Genomic DNA, 26,098 nt, shown 5'->3' with positions numbered 1-26,098 from the left:
ATTTAACAAGGTAGTAAGGGTATTTCATCTGTCTTTATTTTTATATGGGCATTAGGACACAAGCAAAATCTAGCTTTCCCTTGTTTTCCTGGTTCCTTAGGTAAGCGACAAGCCAAGCCTTTCATGTGCTTGCTTAGACTGGAAGTATGTATGGGAGACACTCACAGGCCTTGCTATGGAAACACCTGTGCCCACTTTTTCCTGCAGGCTGCTGGCTCTAACTGTACTACTGATACATGCTAGGTCAGCTAAAATTGGCTTATAAATAGGGTATGTTAAGCATATGGAAGTGTAGACTTCAACTGCCATAGCTACAAACATCCCGTGGAATGAGGATGATGTCTGCTGGCACTCTCTGCATCAGCATTCAGTTTTCCCTTGCCCTTCTTACTGTTAGACTTCTCAGCTGACGCTTTACAGCGAAGAAATTGCTACAACATAATCCGTGTTCTTAAACCTAAAAAAAAAAAATCTTGGAGAAAACAACTTGCTGGTTTTCCCTCCTTGCTGGCAAGGAGAAAAATAGTCCACCAGGAACAACAAAAAAATCCTAGTAACAGCTCCTTAAGTTATACCCTCTGCTACCCTCTCTGATTGCTCTGGTCTTCCTTCATTCGTGGTAATGAAGTTTTTAAAGCTCTGGTAGAAGGATGACAGCACTCAAGTCAAAGGAGATGAGAGCAATGAGGAAAGCTTTGCTTTAAGCTAGAGCAGTCTTGCGAGTTGCTGCCTTTATGCTGTTCTTATCTTGAAGGGTACAGAGTCTTTTCCAGTCATAGGGACTCCATAACCCTATGAGTATGGAGAAATAGTTGCTAATTAACAGTGTGTATAATAAGTAAGTGAGGCTGGAAACAAAAGAATATTCCTCCAAGAAAAAAAAGGAAGCAGAAATTACTGTACTTAATAGCTGGGGAAGCTGTTAAAGCTAGTTGACACAGTTCTGGTACTGCCGTGTGTGTTTTGGGGGCAACATAAACCATAATTGCTGTGATGGCAGGTAAGAATCCAATTCTTTTTTATGGCTTAGTGTAGTCAGTGAAAGCAGTGGTCCTAAGCTGCATGCTGTTCTTAAATGTAATGCAAATTCTCTTTTGTGACTCCTCAGTACTTCCAGGTTACTTGTAGCTGATCACCAGCAACTGCTTCTGTTAGCTATTAGCTGTTGGGTTTTTGCTAGGAATACTTTCAGTCCTGAATTGAAATGATGACATCCTGAAACAGAAGAGGCTCTTGGAGTATTGTAGGAAGCACATTCTTCCTGGTTCTAGTGCAGGTGTAGACGTAGGAGGAGGCAGAAGGCAAAGAACCTCACATAGGTGGAGGGGGTGAGGTGGCATCACAGTTAGAGCTGTTGCAGTTAACTCTTCCCAAAGCATGAAAGCAACGTGGCTGGGAACAGGGATTTGTTGGGTTGCTTCTTTGTGTGAGCCAGGGAGTCTTTTGAGGGGCAGATTAATAAGAATATGACACAAGGTAGAGGTGCAATAGATGAAGCAAAGAATCTGGGTGGGAAAAGGGTTGCTTGTACGTGTCTATGGAATTGTTTCAGGGGACTGAGCTGGGGCAAATTCAAGATAATAGATGCAGCCTCCTTGAATTTGGATGGCAGTGCTGAAGCTTCAAAACCTTACAAGCTTTGATGCCACTTCAATTGTAGTGCATAGCTGTGGTACTTGAGCTCAGAAGTGCAAACTGCACAGGATTTTTTTATCTATTTTCTTCAACGTGAGCAGCAAAACATCTTCCAGGAATGTGCCTGGGTGCTACGCTGCTTTGACACGGCTTGCTTTGCATCACCAAACACAGTAGTTAGGTTGCATCGAGTACTTTGTGGAAACATTCATTGTGTTGTCACCCAGAAATGGGATGCTACAGATGTGTGTTGGCCCGGCAGTATCAGTGCTGTTTTTTGGCCTTTGAGAGGTTGGTCCATAACATGTGACCTGTGTAACGAGGGGCCCACATAGATTGGTGACTTCATTAAGTCTGATGCTGTGGTGGTGTGTGACCCAAGGCCCTGAACGTCAGAAAATCAGGCTGTGGCCACCTATTTTATGCAGACTTTGCCTATTAACAAGGTCTCTACACTGTACGTTAGAGACGTGCGCCTCCTTTTCCGGACTAGATAGCGAAAATACCAGTTTTGTAGTTCAGTGAATGAGATTGGTTGGGCTGTTTGTTCTCCAGAGCTGAAAAATGTTGGGAGTGTATTCTCTTGGAGTCCACAGAAATGAAAATGATGAGAGGAAGAGAACGTTGGTTGCAGCCCGCGTGCTGCTGTTATAAAGTAGTTCTCTGATGTCTTTTTCCCTCTGCTGAGACTTATCAGCCTATCGTCCTTTCCTGTTAGGAGCGCATACCTGGCTTGGGATGGTGTGCGCAGGGCAGATTCTTTACCGTAAGAGCACAGTGAATGCCAGACTTCTTCCTGTACTGCCGTGTTAACCGTGAGTCACAAATTCAGGAAGCAGTGATTGCATCGGAACTGCTAGAATGCTTTGCGGAGTCTTTTTACTGGGTAAACTTCACAGCTGCAGTTACAACTTCCAGCCTGTGTTAGCTGAACACATCGTACTGGTGCCCGCCATCAGTTTGACAAAGATGGGATTGCAGTAGGAACTTGCTTTTTTCCTTCTTTTTAATTAAACAAGTCTTTGAAGCAACTTTTCCAACACCGCCATACTTCACTTCTTCCAGTTATTTTCTGTTTTACTTAGCTGAAATGTTTTTTTTTCTTCCAAGCTTGAGGAAGTTTTCTACAAGAATGTCCCGTAATGATTTCATAAACTCTTTTCGTTGTACCTAGCTGCAACAGAGAGTGCTTTTATTCAAAAACCTGCTGGTTTTCTCTTCCAAGAAGTAGTGGGGTTTTTCCTATCTCTTCACTGATGGGAAAGGCTGTAGGACAGTAGCTTGAGGGGCTGCTAATGCTGTCATCAGTGAGCCGGGAAGAGGCAGGAGTCCGAAACGGGTAAAAAGTACTTAAAAGGATACCAAAAGAGTAAACGGTACTTAAGCCGTGGATGTTTCTTTTTGCAGGGATGCTCTGGACCAACCGCTTCTTTCTAGCGCTACCTCAAAGTAACTTGCAGATAGAACTCACAGGGAAGGTTGATCAAATGGTGATGATCGCTGTCATTCTGCTGGACACGCAGATACTTGCCTTTCGTTTTGGCTCATTTTTAATACCAATTAACTTCAGTGCCTCGCGTTAATAGACACCGTTTGACTGCATCGGCAAATGTTTCTGAGTCGTGAGTGTCATTAAAGGCCTGTCACCCTATGGAAATCCTTCTAAATAAGAAAAATGGCATTCAAATAAATAAATAAAGCAGCGTTTGAACTTATGAGCAAACCTAGCGTAGCTGCCTTTGACGCTGATCTGGAGGAGAAAAATCACGTTATCACACTACTATGGTTGCCTTAATAGGTTTGGTGTACATGAGGGAGGGAAGTATTATGTGATGTTTGCCTAGCTATTACATGGCCGATGCAGGAGGGGTTTTAGTCAGTTCCCTGAGCACGTATTGTTGCAGAAGTCGGTGATTTCACTGCCCAATGTCTGTTATTAAGGGCACGATTCATGTCCCGTTATCGTTTTTATTCTTTATTTATGTGTTTATTTTCTGGGGCGGCGATCTGTCACGATGCCCATCGTTCCCCTGCCGTGGGGTAGAATTTAGCGTGACGACTGCCTCCCGGACCAACGGGGCCACGAATCCGGCCTAAAACACTGCTTGTGCGTTGGTTGTCGGCGTGGGGGCTGTTGGTTGTCGGTGCGGGGGTATCGGTTGTCGGTGCGGGGCTTTTCTGACGAGCACTGTGGGCTCGGGGCGCCGTCCCACGCCCGGCGCGGTGCTGCGGCACACCAGCGGTCGGCGCCACGGCGCGGGGAGGCTCTGGAGGTGACTCCTAGCCCCGTGCTTACGGTGGCCGGGCCGGGGTTCATTATGGCGGCCGGGTCCTGAGGGCGGGAGCGGGAGGGCGGCGGGACCGGGACGGGACCGGGGCGGGGCGAGGAACGGGAGCGGCAGCGGGAGGGGGGGGCGCGCGTTCCCGTGAGGGGAGGGGGCGCGCGAGGGAGGGAGGGGGAGGGTGTGAGAAACACTCCGTAGCCAATAACTTGGGCTCAGGCGAGGAGCTCGGCGAAGCAGGAATTTATTCGCGATCGCAGTGGCGGGCGTCCCGTCCGTGCGAGGACTACCGCACACCAAATTTCCCTGGTGTATTGCCAAGCACTTCCCCGTGCAAGGGCTTACCATACACCACATTTCCCGAGACTCTTCCTTTCTCTCCCTTATCTCACGCTTCGTCCGTCTCCGGCCGCGCCCCTCGCGGAGCTGCGGAACCGCGGATCAGGACTCCACACTCGCTCCGTACAAAAGTACGTCTCAATCACACGGCACACAGAGTCTCACCCGACCCCCAAGGCAATACTTCCTATTTCTTACCTTGGTCTGTGCACAGAGTTACCGGATCAATTCTCAAAGCCGGAGTGCCTGCCTTCTTCCCTTCCCCACTCCTTCACGGATCCTGCCTCTTTCATCAGTCTCGGGCCCTCTGTCAGCTCTCCGCAGAACCGCCGCCGTCGATGCACAGGACCGCTGAAATCAGCGGGGCATGCCTTCCTGCTGCTGCGGCGGTGGGGCTCCCCAGTAGGCGACTGGCTCCCGGACGAGCCCCCAAATTGTGAGAAACACTCCGTAGCCAATAACTTGGGCTCAGGCGAGGAGCTCAGCGAAGCAGGAATTTATTCGCGATCGCAGTGGCGGGCGTCCCACGAGCAGGAGCGCCCCTGCTGGTTCCAAAACCCAGTTTATATACTTTTTGATGACGGGACCCTCCCCTGTTTCCCCACTGAGGGGGTGATCCAGGCTCACAATCTGTCTGATGCTTCCCAGACAATGCATGGCCTTCAGTTGCCGGCCTGTTAAATTTCGAATTTCTTTCGACTTTTTTACTGGTTGAAGCGGTAATGGTTCTTCACTTACCTGACTTGACTCAACACCGTGATTTTCCCCGAATTGTTCTACGGAGTCTGGTTGTCTGCATTTTACAAGGTCGCCTGCTAAGCGTTCTTATCGCTGCAAGCACACCTCGATACCCCATTCCTTACCTTTAAACAACGTAACTCTGCAAAAACAACATTTTTATTCCCACGAGGGGCAGGGCAGGCCCCGCGGCGCGTGGCGGCGGGGGGCGGGGGGGCCCCGTGACGGCACCGAACGCGGGGGGGGGGGCGGTATGGCCTCGGGCGGCGCGACCGGTAGCGGCGCGACCGGCAGCGGCATGGCCGGCGGTGGCAGGGCCGGTGGCGGCGGGGCGCCGGGCGGCAGCCCAGGAGCCCGATCAGGAGGAGGAGGAGCAGGAGGAGGAGGAGGAGGAGGAGGAGGAGGAGGAGGAGGAGGAGCGGCCGGCGGCAAGGTGAAGAGGCGGCGCCACCGTTTGGGCGCCGCGAAGCCCCCCTGTGCCAGGAGCAAGCGGGTGAGGAGCGGCCCCCCCACAGCGGGCCCTTCCCCCTCAGCCCACCAGTTACCCCCTTACTTACCCCCTTACCTTACCCGCCCCTTTATCCCCTTAGTTACCCCCTACCCACCTCCTTACCCCCTTAGTTACCCCCTCGACCGCTTAGTTACCCCCTTAGTTACCCCCTCAACGGCTTAGTTACCCCCTTAGTTACCCCCTCAGCCCCTTCCTAACCCCCTCAGTTACCCCCTCAGCCCCTTCCTAACCCCCTCAGTTACCCCCTCAGCCCCTTACTTACCCCCTTACCCCTCTACCCAGCCCATTACCCCCCTCCTCCCCCTCCCCTTCACCCCCAGCCCGCTGCCCTCAGGACCCCCAGTGCCACCCCCAGGGCTTTCCCCGCTCCCTGCACCCCTCCTCAGCCCATCATCAATTCTCTGAACGTTACCTGCCAGGCTTTGCTTCTCGTTTGTGCTGTAGGGTACAGCAGGTTGACGGTGAAAGCGGTCCGTCAATTCGGGGTGTGAAAATCCCCGTGCTGGAGGGGGGACGCGCCGAGATCCCTCCCAGCAGCTCTTTGCTAAGAAATGTCAGGACGCCCAGAGAGATGCTCTGGAGATGCCCTCTGCACATGTTTGTTCAGCCAAAACCTCTCCGCTATTAAATGAGCAACGTAGCTGAGGGGATTGATTATCATATGCAAAACCAAGGGAGCGCTACGCATGGATAGCTGCTCAATTAGGTTTTTATCACTTGCAGAAATGCCAAGTCCCTTATACCACATATTGACAATCAATCTTGTCCATCTAAAGCTGGCCTGGAAGGGCAATGCAAACATTCCCCACGCTTACAGAGCAACCGTTGAAACCTCTGGCTTGAACAGTGCATTAATGTTGAAAGTGCCATAGCTTGCGTGTGCCGACACTGTGTAGCTAACTGATAAACCTTACACGTGGATTAAAAATAATCAGTGGAGATGGTTTTCTAACTTTTCCATTGTCTGTTATCTCTGCGTGTTTTCCAGTAGGTTTATTTAAAGAGTGTGCCAGAGCAAACACGTGCGTGGGGATATCTGGGGGATTCTGCACAGAGAATGGCTGCTGCACATCCAGCGCAGATCAAATTAACAGTAACTTATCGGGGAAGAATTTTAATGATTTGATAAATAGACAAACTGATAGGTGTTACATGTGTGCATTTATTATAGCAGTTAGCTTTGTAACCAGACGAATCGTGCAAATGTTCATAACGTAAAAGGACGAGCTTTGAGCAGATAGCTTGCTTAGAGCATTTGTCAATTAATTTCAGTTTATCTTCAATATCATGTCCACTCTGCAGAAGGTTCTGTGGCTTAATGTTAATTGTCTCTCAGTGATGCAGTTGGGGAGGCACGAAAGCGACCGATGCGATTTTGTGAGGTTATACCTCTGGTTCTGATCCCTACCCCGCTGTTTTTCTCATCCTTCCCCCTACAACTTTAGTCGATAAGTCGATTCTTAGAAATACTTAAATAGATGTGTTTTGTGTGCTTGTGATCGTAATTACAGCCCACCAAACCCTCTGTCTCTTACCATTAAGCTCTGAAGGTGCCTGGGCACTGTAGACAGTATAGTTAGCAGCTTCAAAGTTCCTGGGAACTAGTCCTGGATCTAATTTACCTTTTTTTTTTCCCCCTGCCTGCAGGAGGGATGATTAGCAGGATGCCTAGCTCATGATTGTCAGCTTTCTGGATATTAATTTTTATTATTAATTTTTATTATTAATTATATTCATTTATATTAATTTATCTTTTATTTAACCGTAGTTCCTGGGGCTTTCGGTCAGGTGGGAATTCTCCGATCGTACCCGATGTATGCCGCAGAGTCAGTCTTCTACAAAATACAGCAACAGCTTTAGAAGGCTCTTGCAAGAGGAGGTGCTGGTGCTATAGCTATAGCTGTGTTTCTTCCAGGACATCTTCTGGGTTAGCCTGACTGTTGAGAGCAGAACTGTTTTTTGTGCGTATAGTCACTGCAATTCAGCATTACTAAAATTGAAAATATTTAGATTCACTGATTTTAATGGGTAGTATGGTCCTGACTGTCGCAGTAGATAATTGCTGAACTTCTGGTTTAGTTGGTTTTCACGGGAGGGTGCGAAGAGGAAGAGTCCTGGAACAAGTCTGTAGGTCAGGAGCTGTTCAGGCGTAGAGTTTCCTGATAGCCTTGCAGATTGACGACCTGCTGGTGAATTTTGGCAGAGGTTTCAAAACTTTGAACCTTGCCAAGGTCACTTGGAAGTGCAGACAGTGATAGGTAGTTGTAAATCAATCTTAGGTGAATTTTAGGTTTACCAGAAGTGTAGCGATCCTATGCCAGGGATCAACCTCGTCGTCGTCTTCTGAATATTTGCTGTATAATATCTGTCTTCAAGGTCCGTGGAAGGTGGTATCGCAGCATATGCTGTTGACTGCGTTTCTGTAATTAAACAAGTGTTTTTTCTTTCAAGCAGGGAATAATTAGCAGAATGACAGAAACGGTGAAAAATATTGTACCGGCCTGGCTGCAGAAGTATTTCAATAAGCGTGAGGAGGAGTGTGTAGACAGAAATGAATCTGCAAACCAGGAGGAGACTCCGGTAAACTATCACCACGATTATTCAGATGAAGATACCATAATCGATGAGAGATTCACGCCTGAACCAGCAGGAATTAGTAGACGAGGTATGTGAAAAATCATTTGGAATTCTGGCCATCTGTATTTATTCACAGATTTCTAGTTTTGAATCTGAATTTCAAAAGGAAATTGGAATGAGGGTTTTGACAGAATGAAAAAAAAACAAAAAAAGTCAAAACAACTGTTTGTGAAACCGTCTTAGCTTTAAACTGTATACACAGTTACGAAGCATACATCTTATGCTCTTGGAAGGCATCAGTTAACTTTAGGTACTCTATTAGCCAGGTGCTAAATGCTGAAAATAAGTCATTTGCAAGTGTGCTGGGTTGCATTTTCCATCTTTTAAAAGATATGGAATGAAAATCTGTCTAATTGCCTAAGGCAATTAAAAAAATTAATTTGTTTTGCAGTCTTCGAAACAAAAGACTAGATGCTAGAATGGCAGAGGAAAATTCCGTCTCGTGTCCCGACTTTGTTTGTTTTGTTTTGTTTTTTTTTTGTTTTGGGCTTTGATCAATTTAGTAAAGTTCCTCGTTAACTTGATGGTGAACTGGGGAACTTGTGCACGGATGTGGTTTATGAGATTATTATCCTTAAAATATTCAATAACTTTAAGGTCTACGCGGGGGGAGGGGGTGTCTTTGAAAAGGTATTTGGACCGTTGGCAACGAGGTTTGCAACTCCTTTACCTCATGAAAGATTAATTTGTCTTATATCCAGTGCCTCTCACTGTTCCTGTAGTCCTGTTGTATAAATTTGCATCTATTCTTATTTGAGTTTCTCTTAAATTAGCTGTTTTGGGGAAGTCAGCTTTTAATAAGTAAAGAAGTTTTGTCTGAGCGTGCGTAGGTAACCATAGATAATGTGGAAAGTCAGTTGCTTCTGTTGTTGGCAGAATCAAAAAATAAGGAGGAAATATCTTTGCCTCCAATCTCATCTAATTGTAAACAAGGAGATTGATGGCTTTCTGTGTAGCTGTAGCTTGGGAATGAGTTTGGAGAAAAGAATAGAGAAGGTCTTCGTGACTGAGGAACACATGTTGGCTTTCCTATGTAACTGCGTGAAAGGAGCTTTCAGTAAGAACAGCTGCACTGCAAGCTTGCTAACTCCAGGAGATCAGGAGCAGGTGGACACCCTGGAACCTTTTGCAGCTTATGTTGCTGTCCGTGGGTGTCGCTTACTATGCTTAAGAATAAGATTTTTTTTTTTAATTATTACTACATTTTGAAACCAATGTGTTTCTTCAGTTCTGAGGTATCAGTGTGCTGGAGCCTATATTGGGTGGCCTTCCGCCTGAATACCTTTCTGTATCTCAAACGGTGCTGTCCTAAAAATCTGCTCATGGTTTGGAGAGCTAATTAGTGGTACTGCAGTGGTTATGAAGATTGAACTAACTAGTTTAAGCTTCAGTTCAAGTATCAAGAGGATAGTGGCTCAAAGTCATTTGAATTGCCCAGATTCCTGGGAGAGACAGTAGGCTTTCATCAGGCAAAATACCCATGAATAGTTCCATTCATTTAGCAAGATAGACTTCAAGGCCACCTATTCCAGGCCACTGGCATTGTTTGCAGACCCTTTGCTTCAAGAGGGAAAAATGCTCATCTGGTTACTTGGGTCAACATCCTTGTCCCTTGGGTCAAAATCCCAATAGTTAATGGGTAGGAGATGATGTTTTGCCTCTAACGTGAGCTGATATGGAAGAACTTGGGAAAAAAGTACTGCAAACGTTCATTTTCATGTTGTGTATTCAGATTAATGTAACCTTTGTTCCAATATTATGGAAGCTGCAGTGTTATCTGTAATTTACCGTGTAATCTCAAATTTTGTAAAGCTTATTGCAAGCTGTACATGGGAGAAGGAGTATATATGTTTGATTTAGTGAACGGCCAAGTCAGCGTTAGAGCATTTGAGCACGGGGTCAGAATGTGGTGTTGTAAAACCTCATAGTTAACTACTTCTGGATGCAACATTAATACTGTGTATCGCAAGCAGTGTTGTTGTTGTAGCCAGACAGTTAGATGCAACCGTATCTGGGTGAGGAAGAAGTTAAATTTGGCTTCTCTCTTTTTGCGCTTAGAACTTGGCAATAGCATGGCTGTCGATAGGAAACAGGTTTTGGCTTCTGTGAGCTTGTCTATAGCAAAGCTAATTATCTCCCTGTTCTTGTCTAGAACCATCCACAAGTAGATCAGCACTGAACTTCCCAGTTGTGTTAACAAGGCCCTCTCTTCATCGGAGCCGTCTGAATTATACCATGCTGGATTCTCCTGTCCCACCTTGTCAGCCCTCGACATCTTCTGTATTTGGCATTGGCAGTCCTAGGCTGTCCTTGATAAAAGAAATAGAAGATTCTACCTCTCAACAAGACGATGATAACATCTCAACAACCAGTGATTCCTCCTCTAGAGCATCTGATGAAGGTGATTTTTGTGTTCTCTGTTTAATTGACTTTTTTTTTAATGTGAAGTACCTTGCGTTCTTTAATATTCCACATCACCTTAGTAAATAAAATAGGTGAATGTCAACTTTGGATGCGAGAATTAAATTGAATTTTTAGTGTTTTAGAAGTATATAATCCTATCACCTTTTTAATAGAAGCGTGCTTTGGAATACGTTTATGATACCCTGATGTTAGAAAGAGTCAATGCTGAAATATACACATTCAGCTAGGTTATATGTAAATTTTGAACTGGGACGGTAGGAAATCAGGCTGACTTGCCGTAGCTTGACAACTAGGCTGATTGTCTAGAAGGAAGAGTGACTCAGAATATCTAACAGACAGCTGGTTAAATGTGAATAAGTGCAGGTGACAAATAGGAACACGAGATGTTTTCCTGTGTTTCAGCAAGAGAAGATAAAGAAACTACTCTGTCATAAGCTATAGGCTGTTTTTTGACCTTTCTTGGTAGAAGGCTTCAGCTGTCAATACTTTCATGTCTTTTGCCAAATTCATTGAGGAAAGCACACCATTTTAAAATAAAAAATAAGCATCGTGTCGATGTAGGTTGGTACGTAGGTCTTCTCGCTGAAAGGGCGAACAGCAGGTTTGCAGCTTTTTCTAGTCCCCCATATAGACAGGGACTGACGTGTGCTCAGCAGGTTTTGCAGAGAACTTTTGTACAGCTGAGAGTAGAGTTGCTGGGCTTTAGCAATATAACCTGAGTGCACTAGAACTTTCTGGTGTGTCTTCGTAAAACATACATGGGCAGAAGATCGTTAACTCTTAGAGCAGCCTTTGGGGAATCTTCCAGGTTTAAAACCTGTGCGATTATGATCTGTGCTGGCCTCCAGCCTTTTACCAACACAGAAAAAAGCTTTGTCCGTACAAATGCACTGATGTTTATGCGGTCCTCTTTTATCTTAGCCTGAAGGAAAAAAATATCTGCATTGGAAGCACAGTATTAACTTGGTAAGATTGCTGAAAACTACTTGCAGCTCTGTGAACAGTTTTCAAGTTTGTAGGTGATACTTGGTTTTCAGTCTGTACGTGAAGTTGATCTATTTAAAGAAGCTGAAGTCATGCTTATTTTTCTGTATTGAAGAACTTGAATTAGTGTGATCTTTATTGTTAAAGTTCTGTACGTACGAGAGGCATTTACATCTAGCATACGTCATTTTGGCAGATGTTGCAGTTTTAAAAAATACTTCATCGTCACTGCTCTGGCCCACAGAAGCTGAAAGAACTCATTCCCTCTCGCAGCATTCTGCAGCTAGCTCTAAGAAACCTGCATTCAGTTTATTTGTTTTTGGAGGACTGTGTCCTGTAAGTACTGCACAGTATTTCTTTTAATCAGTTTGAATGTGTACCTGTTTTTCTATCCACTTCTCATACTGTGTTTCCGTAGGTACGTGGAAGCACGTCTGTTTTTAAGCAAAACCAGCTTGGGTTTTCTCCATTTTACCCCGGAAAGACGGCCTATGCCGGTGGTGCAGCTGTAAGATCAAGGCAGCCAAAGACGGAACCTTATCAGGTATGAGAAAAGTAGTGTAGTGGGAAATAGTGATGGAAATAAAAAAAGCAGCACTGCCAAAGGAGCTTTGAGCAGGGAGCTGAATATGTGGTAACAGTTGCTCTTCTGCCCTCTTGGTCTACAAAAATAGACGTCTGAGATTGATTTCTGTTTAAATTCTTTAATGACAGTTTTTACCACAGGTAATACTTGTCAGAAAGAACAAGAATGACAGTTTGGGCTAGTTGTTGGTAGTTGGGGTTTCCTCTGTTGTTAGGTCTTTCAAAAAATTCCATTCAAGTGCCATTGTCTGCCTCTGACTACATTACGTTAAAATAACTTGATGCAAAAAAGCCAATGACAGCATAACTTTGAAAACTTGTGTTTATGGTAGCAAAAGCTACAGTAGTCAAACCTGGCTAATATTTATCTGTGGATCTTCTTTTCCAAGCATGCCTACATTCATGCTATGGATATGTTGTATAAACCTGCAGTCTTTGAAAATATCTAAAATCAACTTTGCTGATCCTTTGTTCTTCTGGTACACAGAGGCATGCAGGACTAAATGCAGTCCCAAGATAAGCAGTAACATGCTTTCTGTTTTGAACGATTCATATAGTTCTTGGAGAGAGTTATTTGCCCCCAAGAGTTCTTGGAAATAGCAAATAAAAACTGCTGACAACTCTGATTAGCTAGAGCTGAATCGAAAAGGAAAGTCAAATCAGGTTTGGTAGGAATGTATTTAAATGAAAGTGACTTTTATCGATAAATCAAAAGGAATTTGAAGAAAATGAAAACGCGGGTTTGCTGGCTCTGTTCTGACAGTCCATTTGTGCAACGGAAAAAGGGCAGTACAAGTACCTCACTTACGGGAAACCTTGAAACCTTGTGGTGCAAAGCTGGGAACCCTCTTTGGTCGGCTATTTTTGTTTTTTACAATATTACTGCATTATGGTAAAAAGAGGAACCAAAATACTAGGCTTTTAAAGGAGAGAGTAGCTTGCTTCTTGCTGCTTGCTGTGAATGACAGCAAGGTACTAGAGAGTCCAGCGAAGGGCCACCAAGAAGATCAAGGGACTGGGAGCACCTCTCCTCTGAGGAGAGGCAGGGACTGCTGGGCCTGTTTAGCATGGAGGAGAGGAGGTTTGGGGGGATCTTATTGGTGTATATAAATACCTGAATGGATGGTGCAAAGAGCATAGAGAGCCATTGTGTTTTCAGCGGTGCCCAGTGCCAGGTCAAGAGGCAACAGGCACAAACTGAAACGTGAGGCTCTGTCTGAGCATCAGGAAATGCTTTTGCACTGTGCGGGTGATGGAGCCCTGGCACAGGTTGCCCGGAGAGGCTGTGGAGTCTCCCTCTTTGGAGGTCTTCAAGAGCTGACTTGACATGGTCCTGGGCAACCTGCTCGGGGTGGCCCTGCTTGAGCGGGGGGGTAGACCAGGCGATCTCTAGAGGTCACTTCCAACCTTAACCATTCTGTGGTTCTGTGAGTCTCACTTGTGTTTTTACACGCTGCGTGGTCTGCTTCCTGTCTTCACATCGTGTGATAAGCACAGTGTGGTTATTTGAGGGGTTTAACCTGGGAAGAAAAAAAGTCACACCAAAGGAAGTTTTTGACTGATATTTGAAGTTGGGTGGTGCAAATAAACAGTTTACTTTTTCAGTGTAATGTTTAGATCTGTTACAGTTTAAATCAGATCTTTATCTTTTAAGACAAAGATTTGCAGCCAACTTTAATCTTGGGGGAAGGGAGGAAGCAAGAGAGAAGTAAAACTAGTTCCTGGTTATGATTGTATACACTGATTTTAAGATGGTACACTTAGACCATCGTGAAACTCTGAGGTCTGTGTTGTTACTGAAAATGCTTTCTGTACCACAAGCCTTTTCTTGAGTTCTGTTTCCCTGATTACTGCTTCGGAGGCCTTAGCAGTCCTAGCATCATCCGTCTTGACCTTTTACAAGTACGGAGTTCTTTTATTGCTCGTGCAACAAGCACGTGCAAGATGCACTGAGGCCCAAGGTAAACTTCATTAAACTCCGAACGTATTCTCTTCTTTATGGCTTGAACTCCCAGTGACTGCATGTTTCTCTGTCATCAGAATATATTGATTGTATCATCAGTGTAGCCTTGGGACGTAAAAAACATGCCTCCTTAGCTGAGAATTGACCATTGTAACACTTAAAATGCTAATTTTTCAGGCACAAAAGAGAGCGAAAGCTAGAGAAGAAACTGTGCGGTCCCACGCTACCTTGAGTACCTCAGCGTGGTGCATCTTGGAGGCAGTGGAGAAGCTGTCAAGCCCTTTGTTGGTAAATAGCACTTCTTTTAATCTGTTTTTGCTTCATGTGTTTATAAAACTTAGTAAATGTGCCATCAAAGGATAAAGATAAAACTATTCTTCCTTACGTTGTGGCCGGTTTAATTTATTGCGCTGTTTTTTCAACAGGATGCTAAAAGAATGACATCTCTTTTGCCGCTGTGTTGTGTAAGTTGACCATGAACCCCCACATTTTTGTTGCAGGGAACCCTCTCTCTCAGGAGAAAAAAATTGCCCTCTAATATTTATGCTTTGTTTTTTCCCTCAGCCTCCGGACATAGATAAACCGGATATTACTGACTTCCAGTCCAAACGAAGAAAGGTAAGAACCAATAATGTCTTAAGCTGAGGTAGATAACTTTTTCAATGCTTTATCACTATTAGAAAAATTTTCTCAAACCTCAGTGACAACATAGACATCAAATCAAGTTAATATTGGCATGTATCCACAATAGATGATGGGCTGTGAAGATTACTCAGGTTAAGAATTATGTTATCTTTGTAAGTTGAGAGCAACAGCTCTAGAACACACCAAGTCGTTTTATCTTGTCCCCCAACTTGGGGTGAAGCTGCATATTAAAATTCCTCTTGAGGCAAGTTTTCTCTTGAAGAAATGATCACAAATAGAAAAATACTGCTTGAGTGGTCATATAGACTTTGTACAGACTTCCGTGTTCATTCGGGCACAGAAAACTAATTTTTCTGCTTTTTATCACCATTCAAAGTAAAGAGGAGGAAAATTGTTAATTTCCGACGCTATAAATCTTACGCTCCTAAATTCCTATTTGGAGGTAGCACAGAACTGGTGATAATGCTGTGGTAAAGCATGATTTCCTTTCATTTTCTTTAAAAAATGAAAACTAGTCATCTTTTTTTGATGACTTTAGTTAGGGGTATTCTTGGGCTTATTAAATTGCAAAACCCTTAAATGACCACTTGAAGATCAGGTGACTGAAGGAAATAACAAGATGTGCAAACTTTTCATCTTCTGTTCTAATGAGAAAAGGGACAGTGTCTCAAGAAGTTTCTGTGCTAATTCCTTGACTGGATGGATGTATAATTAAGTTTACAATCACTTCAGAGTTTACAAACATCTCAGATTTCCTGGACCATCTTTTCACCATCTGCCAAATTACAAGGGCATGGAGAAGTGAAGTATATCATAAATATTATCCAAATAACTAAAACCAAATCTGGTGTGAATTCTCAGTTATATTATAGCAATACACCTGTGATAAGGCATTAAGAAAGATCTGCCAGATTTGCAACAGAGAGCCTGAAATTGTCAGCCACTAAATGAATGTTGCACGCAGCTGTCAGTGGGTGAAAGGAGATAGATTGTCTATTCATAATACTAGAATTCATAATGGTGGCGGGAGAAGGGTAGCCCGCGATGAGAAGCAATTATTTGCTGAGGAGACGATCGTGTGTTTTCCTGCTAAAGTGAACATGCGGTTGACGGAACACTTGTGCACTCGGGCTAAACTTCTGCAGTGGGTAGCAGTGATGTGGTATTTTTCTTATTTCAAGGAACTGTACCAGGCAGAATAGCTCTTGGTGTATTGAATGCCTAACTGGGGGAATTAATATTTTTCTTTTTTACCTTTAAAACCAGCAATGAACCGTCGTTCACTCGAAGTAGATTTGTGAACTTACATAAAACATGTCTTATTCAAGGTTTCAAACTGAATGTAATATTTTTTAGAAAGATGTATTTTTGTATACTTTAGAGAGAGTGTGAATCCTATTACTAAGAGCTGGGAGATACTGTGAAATTAAAGCTGCGGTGTAAACGATTTCCTGTTGGTATTGATTTGAACAATAGCATGCTTCCTAAGACTGTATTTTCTGATCCTTAAGACCGCAGGCGGAGCCATCGGTAAATCTTGTAGCCTTTAGGGTTTGTTTTCTGTCTGACAGTTCAGTTAAGTCAGTTTTGCAGAACACGCAGTGGTCTGTGTTAAAAATTAACTCTGGTCTGTGAAAATGCTTTGAAAAGGGAAGTCAAACCCACTACTTGAAGTGCATCTAATGCACATGTAAAGCATTGGATCATATTTTAATGAATGAGATTATTGTAAGATTGACAAGTTGTTTTTTTTGAGTGTGTTCTATTGTTTGTGTAACTTTGAAGGGGGAAAATGTAGGGGATGTGAAGCCCAGAAGCCTGTATAATTAGTTGCTTAACACTTCAAATGTTAAATTAATGAATTAAGCTACTAAAAAAAAAAAATCACAGTGTGGGCAGAGGAAAAGATAGGAGCATATTCTAGGAACATGGATTATTTTAATTATGGTAGCATGAATTATTTTGTCTATGAAGCTAACTGCCAAATTTTGAAACGGAATTCAGTCAGACTTTGGCTACTTATATATAGCTTTATGGATTTCGTTACTGGTTTTCTGGTGATTTCCCTCTACAAGTTGAACGGTCTTCAGAATTTTCAAATTGTATTCACTGAGTGCCAAGACCGATGGGGGGAGGTTTATAGTTCTGTAATTTGTTTTCATCAATAAATATTGGAATTAATTTGGGTGGACGTAAGGATAAATTGATTGCTGTTTCCCTTTCAAAGCTGGAATCCCAGAATGCATTCCAGCCTCCACCTGTTAAGAGACTTGTGACACCAACAGTAAACCGTCAGCCGATGCGTTATACGCGGTATTCTGAACCATCACCGACTTCAACTACTCAGTCCAGCAAAATTTGCCAGAGAGGAGACACAAAGTTCCAAGTGAGTACATTTTTGAGTCCTTATGTGCCTGTTTTTTTTTTCCAGTCTTGGAATGTTTCTCAAACCAATTGTTATCCTATCTTTGCAAAAAGTACTGATAGTATGTTTGAGGCGAGCTTTAAGGCAGTGGGAACCATTGTGAAATAGATTGAGCTTTTATGGATTTAATTCTGTTTTTGGAACACTCAGTGTCTTGTGGTTGTTTTCACGATGTCATGATGTGCTATTGAGTCATCCTGTTCTCAGTGAAAGAATATTAAAAGACAGAAATGTTTTCCTTTTATATTCTCATGTACACAAAGCTGTCACTGATGAAACATGCTCGTGTTCTGTGTAAACTATTCCAGGTGAGCTATGTGCTCCAAGTGAGAGTTCTGACAATGTGCTGAGTTATCGGTTTTGATTGCTTTGGAGTAGATGGAGTCTGATAAATTTTCCATAAAATTAAATGGGCATCTCTTTCTGCGAAAACATCTGTGTTTCCAGTATCAGTCTGAGTGTACAAATGACCACTTGTTAAGTGTATGGGCTTCTTAGGCTGGAAATCAAAGTGGACAGTAATACTGGTTGCTTATTGCTTTTAACTCTTTCAATCTCTGTATTGTTTAGCCAGCACAATCTCCATTTGGTAAAGTTCTAAAATGAATGTAGCAGCAACTGCTTAGTTTTTAGGGGGGTAGAGGTTTTTTTTTTCTTGTTTGTTGATAAATGACAGAAAACAGAAAAGTATGTCCCTTTTACGGGGTTGGCAAACACAAGTTTTGATGAAAACTCTCCCCCCCACACACACAATTTTTGTCATTTTGTTTAAAGTAATTACTTTCTTTGTTAGAGGATTTGACAAATTTGATTTAGTGTTCTATCAGTTTGTCCTCAATGCTGAGTGAAGCAGTGATGCTTACTTTAGCCCCAAAATTTAACTGAACTGTACCCACAATGCTGAATTAGGGAACAACGTTAAGTAGGTGAGGTGTATTCAGTGCTATAAAATTAAATATAAATAAATAAAAACCACAAAAAACCACATGAAGTGGTTGTTGGTACTTTGTGTATTCTGAACATATTCAGCTAAGTCTTGAACTAAACTTAACTTGCAGGGGATGAGAGAGAAGACTTTGCCTGCAGAACAGCGAGCAGAACCATCTGAAAGGTATGACATCTATTAATTTAAAACTTACTTGAAGGAAGAAAGACATCTCCTTTTTCAGTACGGTCTGCACCTGAAAGGTGGTGACAGTTCTCAGTAAAAGGAATGGGAAATCCAATGAAAATTTTGTATTTTGAGGGAGCTGCAAAGTCTGGATTGTGTTTGAAGATCAATATAACTTTGAGAAAATTGTTGTTTTTATGAAAGGAAGGAAGATGAGCAAGAATAAAAGTACTGATACACCACTTTTTATCCCAAGTTTATCTTCTGAGTAGGATACGAAGATGGGAAACGAGGCACGTTATAATGCTGTATCCACAGAAAGGATCTTTGCTATTGGAGGCCTAATTTTTTCCTTCTACAGGAAATATGGCTCATTTTGTAGTTTAACTAAATCTGTAGCGTTACAAATTTTGCTTTGACAGATATTTCATGGTTTATAACTCAGTTTACTTATAACAAAATAATTTGTCCCTCCTAATGTTCCCTAGGGGAAAAGCTATTAGTTTTAGCTATTTAATTGCTTGCAGTTTGAAAGCTCTGTCCTAATGGGATGATTCTTTCTGAAGTATTCTTTAGAAGGTGAAGTAGGGGAAGTGAGTTACAGTTCAGGAGGATGTTTATTGATGTGTTTTTTTCTTTATTTTTTAAGCAAAAACATGGAGGAAGATTTATGATTTATTATTCTTTTTTTTAATACTCCTTTCATGATGAAGTTAATTGTCTGCTTTGAGTTCACATGAAGACCATGTGTTCTTTAGAATCATTTGAGGCCAAATGCTAACTCATCTCTAAAATAAAAAAAATCCAGCAGAATTAATTGAATTTCTTCTTGAGGAGACTGCTTTGTGTTATACTGCTTTCTTGGTTTAGGTCAAATGAGTTATCCTCCAGATAATATTGATGGCTTTTCCTTCTGGGCAAATGGTGTTTTGGGTAATAATGCTTGAGTTAAGAGACTTTGCACTCGGTTTTTAGGGGGTCGCTCTTTTCAAAGAACAGTAGCAGGGAATTTTGTTGACTCTATGCTCATCTGCCAAGCAATTCTTATGTGACCATGGGCATTCTTTGGCTTGCAGAAAGAACTCAACACTTTGTTTTGGCATCTAAAAGTTGGACTTCACAACAACCACCTTTTTAGGGGTGGAAGCGACTGGCTTTAAGGTTCTGGTACAGGTGCAATCAGGTGCTGGGTTTTAATTATGTTTTTTTCAAACTGTTCTAAATTGTCTTTGCTAGAACTCCTTTCTACTTCTCCATTTAGGAAGGAGATACAGCAAACTCATACTGCTTTTGATTTCGTTCACAAAGTTTATTGCAGTGCCCTACCTTTTGTTTGTAGAGTAGGTAGTGGTGGTAGTGTTTTTTGTGATGCTGGTCTCTGTTGGGTGCCATGTTCTGGAGCAGGAGCACCACACTGATCTGCTGGCAAGAGTCCCTTTGGACAGTTGAGTTGGAATACTCAGTAAATCTCTGGCCCACCAATGCTATATATCTATGCGTGTGTGTGTATATATATATATATTTTATATCCTGAGTCCAATTGTAGATTAGACTTGCTTGAAGGCTGACAACTGTCTTTGCCCCCTTGAAGCTCACAGGTGTTAACAGAAAGAGGAATATGGGCTGTTAGGGGCAAGCGATAGTTGTCTGAATGAAGATCTATTTTGATGTAAGACTTTTTTCAGAATTCTAATGGATTGACAGTTTGGATTAGAGAAAAGTCTGAGCATCTGCCTTAGGGATCTGTCTTCCTCTATGCAGTTACAGTGCTAAGCAGGCTGTTGTCAAGTATTTGACAAGTTTAGACCAGTTCTCCTCCTCAGTATTGTGGGAGTTTGACCTGGTGTCTTCCAGTGCGATCTAATGCACTTTTGTACTGACTGACTGATTGGCTGCAAGATAAGCTTTGAGGTCACAGTTTTTCCAGGCATACTTCATTTTCTTGCCATAGTACTTTTGTTAGAGTTATTCCCTATTCCACTTCTGGTTTGGGTTATTTTTTCCCCATTTGCTCTTGGATTAGGATATCTTTCTGGTTTTGAGCTAGGCTTTTTTAAGTACCAGAAAAACGCCTTTGTATGCCTTACAAAAGGGATCTGTATTCATGTCTGAAAAGACTTCTGGAATGTTGGCATACCCAAACACCTCTGCTGTTCCTGCTGATGGCCACACGAAAGCCAGAGCTGCTTCTGAAGCTTAGGCCATATTACCTTGCCACACAAGTCTAAGGCGTCCCTATTCTATCAGAGCTGTTGGCAGTGTTTCCCATGTGTATGTGTGCATATGTGCACTCTTTCTGTATTTTTGTGAGCTGTTCTTTTATATCCCTGCAAAAGATACACGTGCATCGCAGAATCAGAGAACCAGTCCTATTTAAAGGAAGCACTGGAAAATAACAATCTAAATCAGCTCTTCTATTTCAGGTCTTCTGGCTTAGTCATTGTTCCCATGTGAACGGTGCACTTATGTATGTCCTTTTCATTGCTGCTGTTAATAAAGTTTTTCCTATTTAGAACATCAAGTATTTACCAGCGTTTAGCAACTTGTGAGACAGCTTTAGTTTTTTTCTGATCAGCAGGTTTCAATTCTAGGACTAATAACAGCTCTAATATCTTGAAAAAAAAATTTGGCTGGTAATTTTTTTTTCTCTTGTTTCCCCCAACTTCTGTACTGTCGTGTGCTAGCAATGTGACCAGCTACAAATTCAGTACTGCTGCGTCCAGTGGTCTGTCTTCAGGAGTGAGTAGCGGAGGCGGCAAAATGAGAAGGGAAAGAGGAATACACTATTTATCAAGAGCTGTACAAGAACAGGTAAGTGACTCTTAAATTAATTGCTGTCACTGAGCTTACTGAAGTAACTAGCTAAGTGTGTCAGTTTTATTGCATCATAGTAAATTATAACAATACCGCTTTATTTTTGCATTGTTTTTGTTTTCTTGTGGGTTTCAGAGCAGGCTCCAATTGATTTCCTGTGTTTGAATACCTGAACTTTGCTTATGTAATTTTGAAATTTTTAATTCTCTTACCTTGGAGATTCTTCAAACTATAACATTTCTCGTTAGCAATTGAATGAATGAGTCCTAAGAAGAGAAGTTTTGGTGAAGGTGTGTATAGTTTTTCTACAGGAATGATACTTGAAACGAGTGCCAAGTATAAAAAGAAAAAAAAAGCTTAATTTTTGGTTTCATATTTAAGTCGTACAGAAAGATACAGGCCAAGAGTGTGAAAAAGAGTAGTAGAAGAGAGCATTCTGCATGTCTGCTAACGATGACTCAGTTTTTGATACTCACCAAACTCATTGTGAGAGAGTTTTTTTCTCATTTTAATAGGAAAAATCTATTCCATAAAACTATGACCATGAATATTCAGATTATTTTTTCTTTTATTGGATGTTATATAAGCTGCCTGTAAGTTAATTTAAGTATTTACGTTAACATTAAGTATTTAATTAATATTAAGTTAATATTAAGTATTTAAGTTAATTTAAGTTTCAAATCATTAAATGGGACTTCTGGATGATGCAATATAAAGAAATCGTAAACACTGTTGTTTATTCCTGTAACGCAAATAAAATAATGGTCCAAATATCAAAAGTTCCATAAACTTTTCAAATCAAAACTGTGAAACAGATGTAAGCTACAGGATGCACTGAATATCAGTAGTACCAACTTACATCCCTTCCTAGTCATTTCTAAGTAGATCATGATAGTACTGTACAAATTTTGGTCAGATTTCCTATGCCATTTAAAACATAACTCATCCAATCTTAGTAATCGAATAAAGTAAGTGGCAGGGATGAAAATTGAAGTTGTTAAGAGGCTGTTTTCTGATTTTTATATTTGCATCCTGATACATGGTATAGACTGTATTTACCAGAACACAATCTTCAGTGCTGCTAGTCTGACTTTCTTTGGTGCTTTTTGTGTTTAGTTTGGTTGTTGAACCTACCTGCTTCTTTAAACATTACCTTTTTCCACGTTCACTGCTGTAATGACTTTAGAAACTTTGGCAGCTATCCTGCCTAATTTTGCAAGAGGAACACTTTCTCACTTGTCTTGAGAGTGTACTCTTAATTGAGGCCATGCGAGGGTAGTTAGAAAGGATGATGCTTCTCCAGAGCTTTGATGACTAAAGTATAGAAAAGAAAGAAAAAAAATGTGATCTGTGCATCTCTGTTCTGCACAGGTTTTGAGTTAACTTTCAGTGTTCTTGCTGTACAGTTGTTGAATAGAGTATAATGTGGAAGCAGGCCTGCCATAAATTAAAATGACGTGGTAGACAGAGGTGGGGAGATCGGGATTTCTTCTGGAAACTTGCTTTCTCTTAATTTGTATGGATTTTTGTTCTATTTAATTTTGTTAATAAATTGGGTGGGATGGGGTGAGAAAGTAGTATGTCTTGTATAAGAAAAATTAAAATTTGCAACTTTAGGAAGTGGAGGAACCAGTGCTACCGAACATACCCCTACCCATCAGTGCTGCATCGCTGCCTCAGTTCAATTCTAGTTTCGTTGGTAGTAGCGCTGTCTCAGCGTCACCGAGCGCTGTTTCAACAGCAGCAATGAGCACGGCAACTCCAGCAGCTGCGACGGGCATGGCAAATCCATCAGAGGTGGAGGGCATGACAGATCCATCAGAGGTGGAGGGCATGACAGATCCATCAGAGGTGGAGGACTTGACAGATCTATCAGAGGAGGAGGTGGAGGACATGATATATACAACGGCGACGTCGGGCATAACGTGTTCAACAGTGCCCTCAGGCTTGACATATCCAATAATGGCGGCGGGCATGCCATATCTGCTGATGACAAAGGACATATCAAGGTCAACAGCGGCAACGACAAGCGTGGCAAATTCAACGGAGGCGGCAGGCATGGCAGATGCAGCAGCGACGGCGGCGGGCAAGGTAAATCTTTATGCTATAAATAATGTTTACAATGAGTATACTGCTTTATTGCGAGTTGACTTTTTCTGTGGTGCTCATGAAACTAACAAATATTAGTTTCTACGCAGCTGAATGAATTGGGGTTGTATGCCAGTTTGGGGAAAAAGGCATAAATGTTTTGATTCTGCTTCTCTCAGTCTTAGAGCCTGCCAACTCCCATTTAACGTGATTGTATAACTGCTTCAAATGCTGTGGAAGTCTGCGGGGGAAGGGGGGTGTGGACTTTATGCCAAGTTATTTATAGTGGTTTTGGCAGGGGTAGAGTTAATTTTCTTCGTAGTAGATGATGCTGTGTTGCAGATTTGTGAGCAAAACAGTGTTGGTAAGGCACTGGTGTTTTAGCTGTTGCTGAGCAGTGCTTACACAGTGAGAAGTCCTTTTCTGTTTCTCACGCTGCCCTGCCAGCGAGGAGGTCGGGGATGCACAAGAGGCTGGGAGGGCACTCAGCCAGGACAGCGGAGCCCAGAGGACCGAAGGGATATTCCACACCATTTAGCATCGTGCTCAGCAATAAATGCTGGGGGAAAGAAGGGGAAGGAGTGGGGAGTATGTACAGGGTTATGGCATTTGTCTTTCCAGGTAGCCATTACATGCGATGAGTCATTAATGCTACCTCAAATTTAACAACTTTACTTCTTTATTTCCAGTTCTTTTCCCTGTTCCATTTGGAGGGAGTGAGCGAGTGGCTGTGTGGTGCTTAGTTGCCTGCAATGGTTAAACCACAACTTTATTTAAGTTATTAAATTAGAGGTAACGTGGTCATATAAGCCTCACATAGAATGAGCCTAGGGTGCAATAATTGGCATATTATTGCAATAAAATAAACATTAATCTGTTCCAGAGTACTTGAAATATTTTTTGTACGGTTTGAAGTAGACAGCTGCTTTAACATGTTGAGGTGTTTGCTGAAGTTCTTGGAGTATCATTGGGCTGAGTTTGCCGTTCTTCAGCTTCCTGGCTTGCTTTTCCGTGCATTTAGACCTAAGTAGCATCTCCAGCTTTTCCTCTCAGTTTCTGGAATTTGGTTTTGAAGATATTGTCCTATACCCACTTGGAAACTTCCCTGTGTTTTATTATTACTTTTATCTGCAAAATAACTCAAACATCAGGTTTTTCGACGTCACTGCGGGACTTCTGTTGGGTAGTGAATTCAGGTAGTTGTTGCTCTTAAATATAAACCTTTAATTCTTTTGAAAATACAGATACAACCAACAAGTACTGTTAGCAGTCCTGAGTTTGCGTTTTCATCTCCAGTTGTGAAATCTACTGAGGCAGAAGTGCTACCTACGTCTTCTGTAAGTAAAATAATAAAGGAGCTTGACTTTTTTTCTTAGGCATTTAGTAGGCTGTTGCAGAACACTAAAGCAGAATCTGCCTTGATGGAGAAAAGTATGTAGGCTTCTGGCTTATAATTTGTCATTCAGCATGCGTGCTACAAATGTGAAGAGCAGCTTTCAGATTTGGTTTTGTGTGTGCATTCGATTGGAGTTCCTGTGGCTTGAGAATCTGAAAAACCTCTCTTGTTCATAGCAGATTGGGTTTACATTTAGTGTTCCCGTTGTAAAATCGGCAGAACTTTCTGGACCCAGTGGTACTCCAGTGACGCCCTTTCTTACCCTAGGTAACTGAAACTTTAGCACTTCAGATCTGAAGTGCTGATTTTCCTTTTTTTCTTTATTAAATCTTCAATCTGTCCTGTCTGCGCATGCTAGCAATTCCAGGCAGTGTTGGACTTCTGCAGTATTTTTCCAGTGACAGATCTGCTTTTATATTTTTTTTTTGTTTTGTTGCTTTTTGTTTTGCTTGTAATCATAAAGCATTGCAAAGTAAGTAGAATTTGTGAAGATTCTTATGTGAGAAGCATGAAAGCTGGAAATTCTTGTTTCTAACAAAAGTGAGTATAATCTGCTCTAACTAGGTCACATTGTGAAAGCTGTTTTTGTTTTCTTTTGTTTCAAAAGACACCACCACCTCAACCAACATCAACACACAGAAAGAGGAGGTCAAAGATTTTGCTGGTGGTCCCTTCACCACTGCCCACGTATTAAAGGAAGGAAGCGTCTTAGACGTTCTAAAAAATCCTGGAGAGATAATGAACTCCTTTTAAAAAGATGCTGCAAAAAATACGCTAGCATTTTTTATTAAAAAAAAACCAACACACGACTTATGGTTAATAGAGTATCTGCTATAAATATGAATGTAGGAGAGCATTACATTAAGCGCTGCGTTTGTTAGGGTGCATCTGCCCCCTTCTATTCTAAGTGGTGTTTGTTGCTGGAAGTAAAACTGCAAGATGAAAAGCAGATGGGTTGCATCTCCTTTACGTGTTAGGATGTAATTGTAAATGAGGTACTAAGAGAATTAGCCAGATAATCGGTGTTTCATTTTAAGTAAATACAATTTGTGGAATTGAAAAGGAAATGTTTGTAAAGCTCAACACTCCTGTCCCACCTTCAGCCCAGGTGAAGAAAGAATAGGAAAGAGCTTCAGTTCCAAATACATGGCGAAAGCTGCGAATCTTTGGGCCTTAGCTTACAATGGCTCCTGTGGATTAAAATTTAAACTGCAAACAGAAGTGGAGTGTTTTACGTTAAAAACCCTTTTCTGAATTTTGTTTTTAAGCAATTGCAATTGTTTTCAACAGTTTCATAAAGTGTGTCTTTGGAAAAGATATCTTTTAAGCACATTGTTCAAAGACTTCATTTTTGACTAAAAAAAAACCAACAAACAAACCACAAAACAACTATGTTCAATGTAGATTTACAAGCAACTTGAGCTGCTGTTTAAGATGCATTTCCTTTAGTCTTTCTGTATTAGTAGCTTGTCTTTTCTGTTAAAATTGCCACCTTTTAAATAAGGAGTTGTCCTGTGTCCG

At 42.0% G+C, this 26,098-nt stretch overlaps 1 protein-coding gene and 1 long non-coding RNA gene across 5 annotated transcripts; one reads left to right on the top strand and one right to left on the bottom strand.

The window, feature by feature from the left end:
* Positions 1-14: 14 nt before the first annotated feature.
* Positions 15-4,587, bottom strand: LOC136790912 (uncharacterized). The gene is made up of 2 exons (XR_010831766.1): positions 4,455-4,587; positions 15-3,297 (listed from the first exon to the last, which is right to left on the bottom strand). It is a non-coding gene; the product is annotated as an uncharacterized lncRNA (long non-coding RNA).
* Positions 3,291-25,866, top strand: LOC136790901 (nuclear pore complex protein Nup153-like). Of its 4 annotated transcripts, none has more exons than XM_066997718.1 (15): positions 3,291-5,487; positions 7,960-8,170; positions 10,295-10,543; positions 11,747-11,886; positions 11,969-12,094; positions 14,276-14,386; positions 14,524-14,562; positions 14,663-14,716; positions 16,971-17,129; positions 18,227-18,279; positions 20,964-21,090; positions 22,711-23,184; positions 24,426-24,518; positions 24,757-24,844; positions 25,185-25,866. In XM_066997718.1, the coding sequence occupies exons 1-15, from the start codon at positions 5,248-5,250 to the stop codon at positions 25,328-25,330; spliced, it is 2,310 nt and encodes a 769-aa protein (XP_066853819.1). In that variant the 5' UTR covers positions 3,291-5,247; the 3' UTR covers positions 25,331-25,866. The 4 variants fall into 4 exon arrangements, with proteins under 4 accessions (XP_066853819.1, XP_066853818.1, XP_066853820.1 ...); XM_066997717.1 differs by having other exon boundaries at positions 24,754-24,844; XM_066997719.1 differs by lacking the exon at positions 14,524-14,562 and having other exon boundaries at positions 24,754-24,844.
* The last annotated feature ends 232 nt before the right edge of the window (positions 25,867-26,098 follow it).

This window comes from Anser cygnoides, chromosome 5, assembly GCF_040182565.1.
Source record: "Anser cygnoides isolate HZ-2024a breed goose chromosome 5, Taihu_goose_T2T_genome, whole genome shotgun sequence".
In the NCBI taxonomy this organism is placed as follows: Eukaryota; Metazoa; Chordata; class Aves; order Anseriformes; family Anatidae; genus Anser; species Anser cygnoides.
Note: the sequence above shows the minus strand (reverse complement) of the source record. Positions and strands in the feature narration are given on the sequence as shown.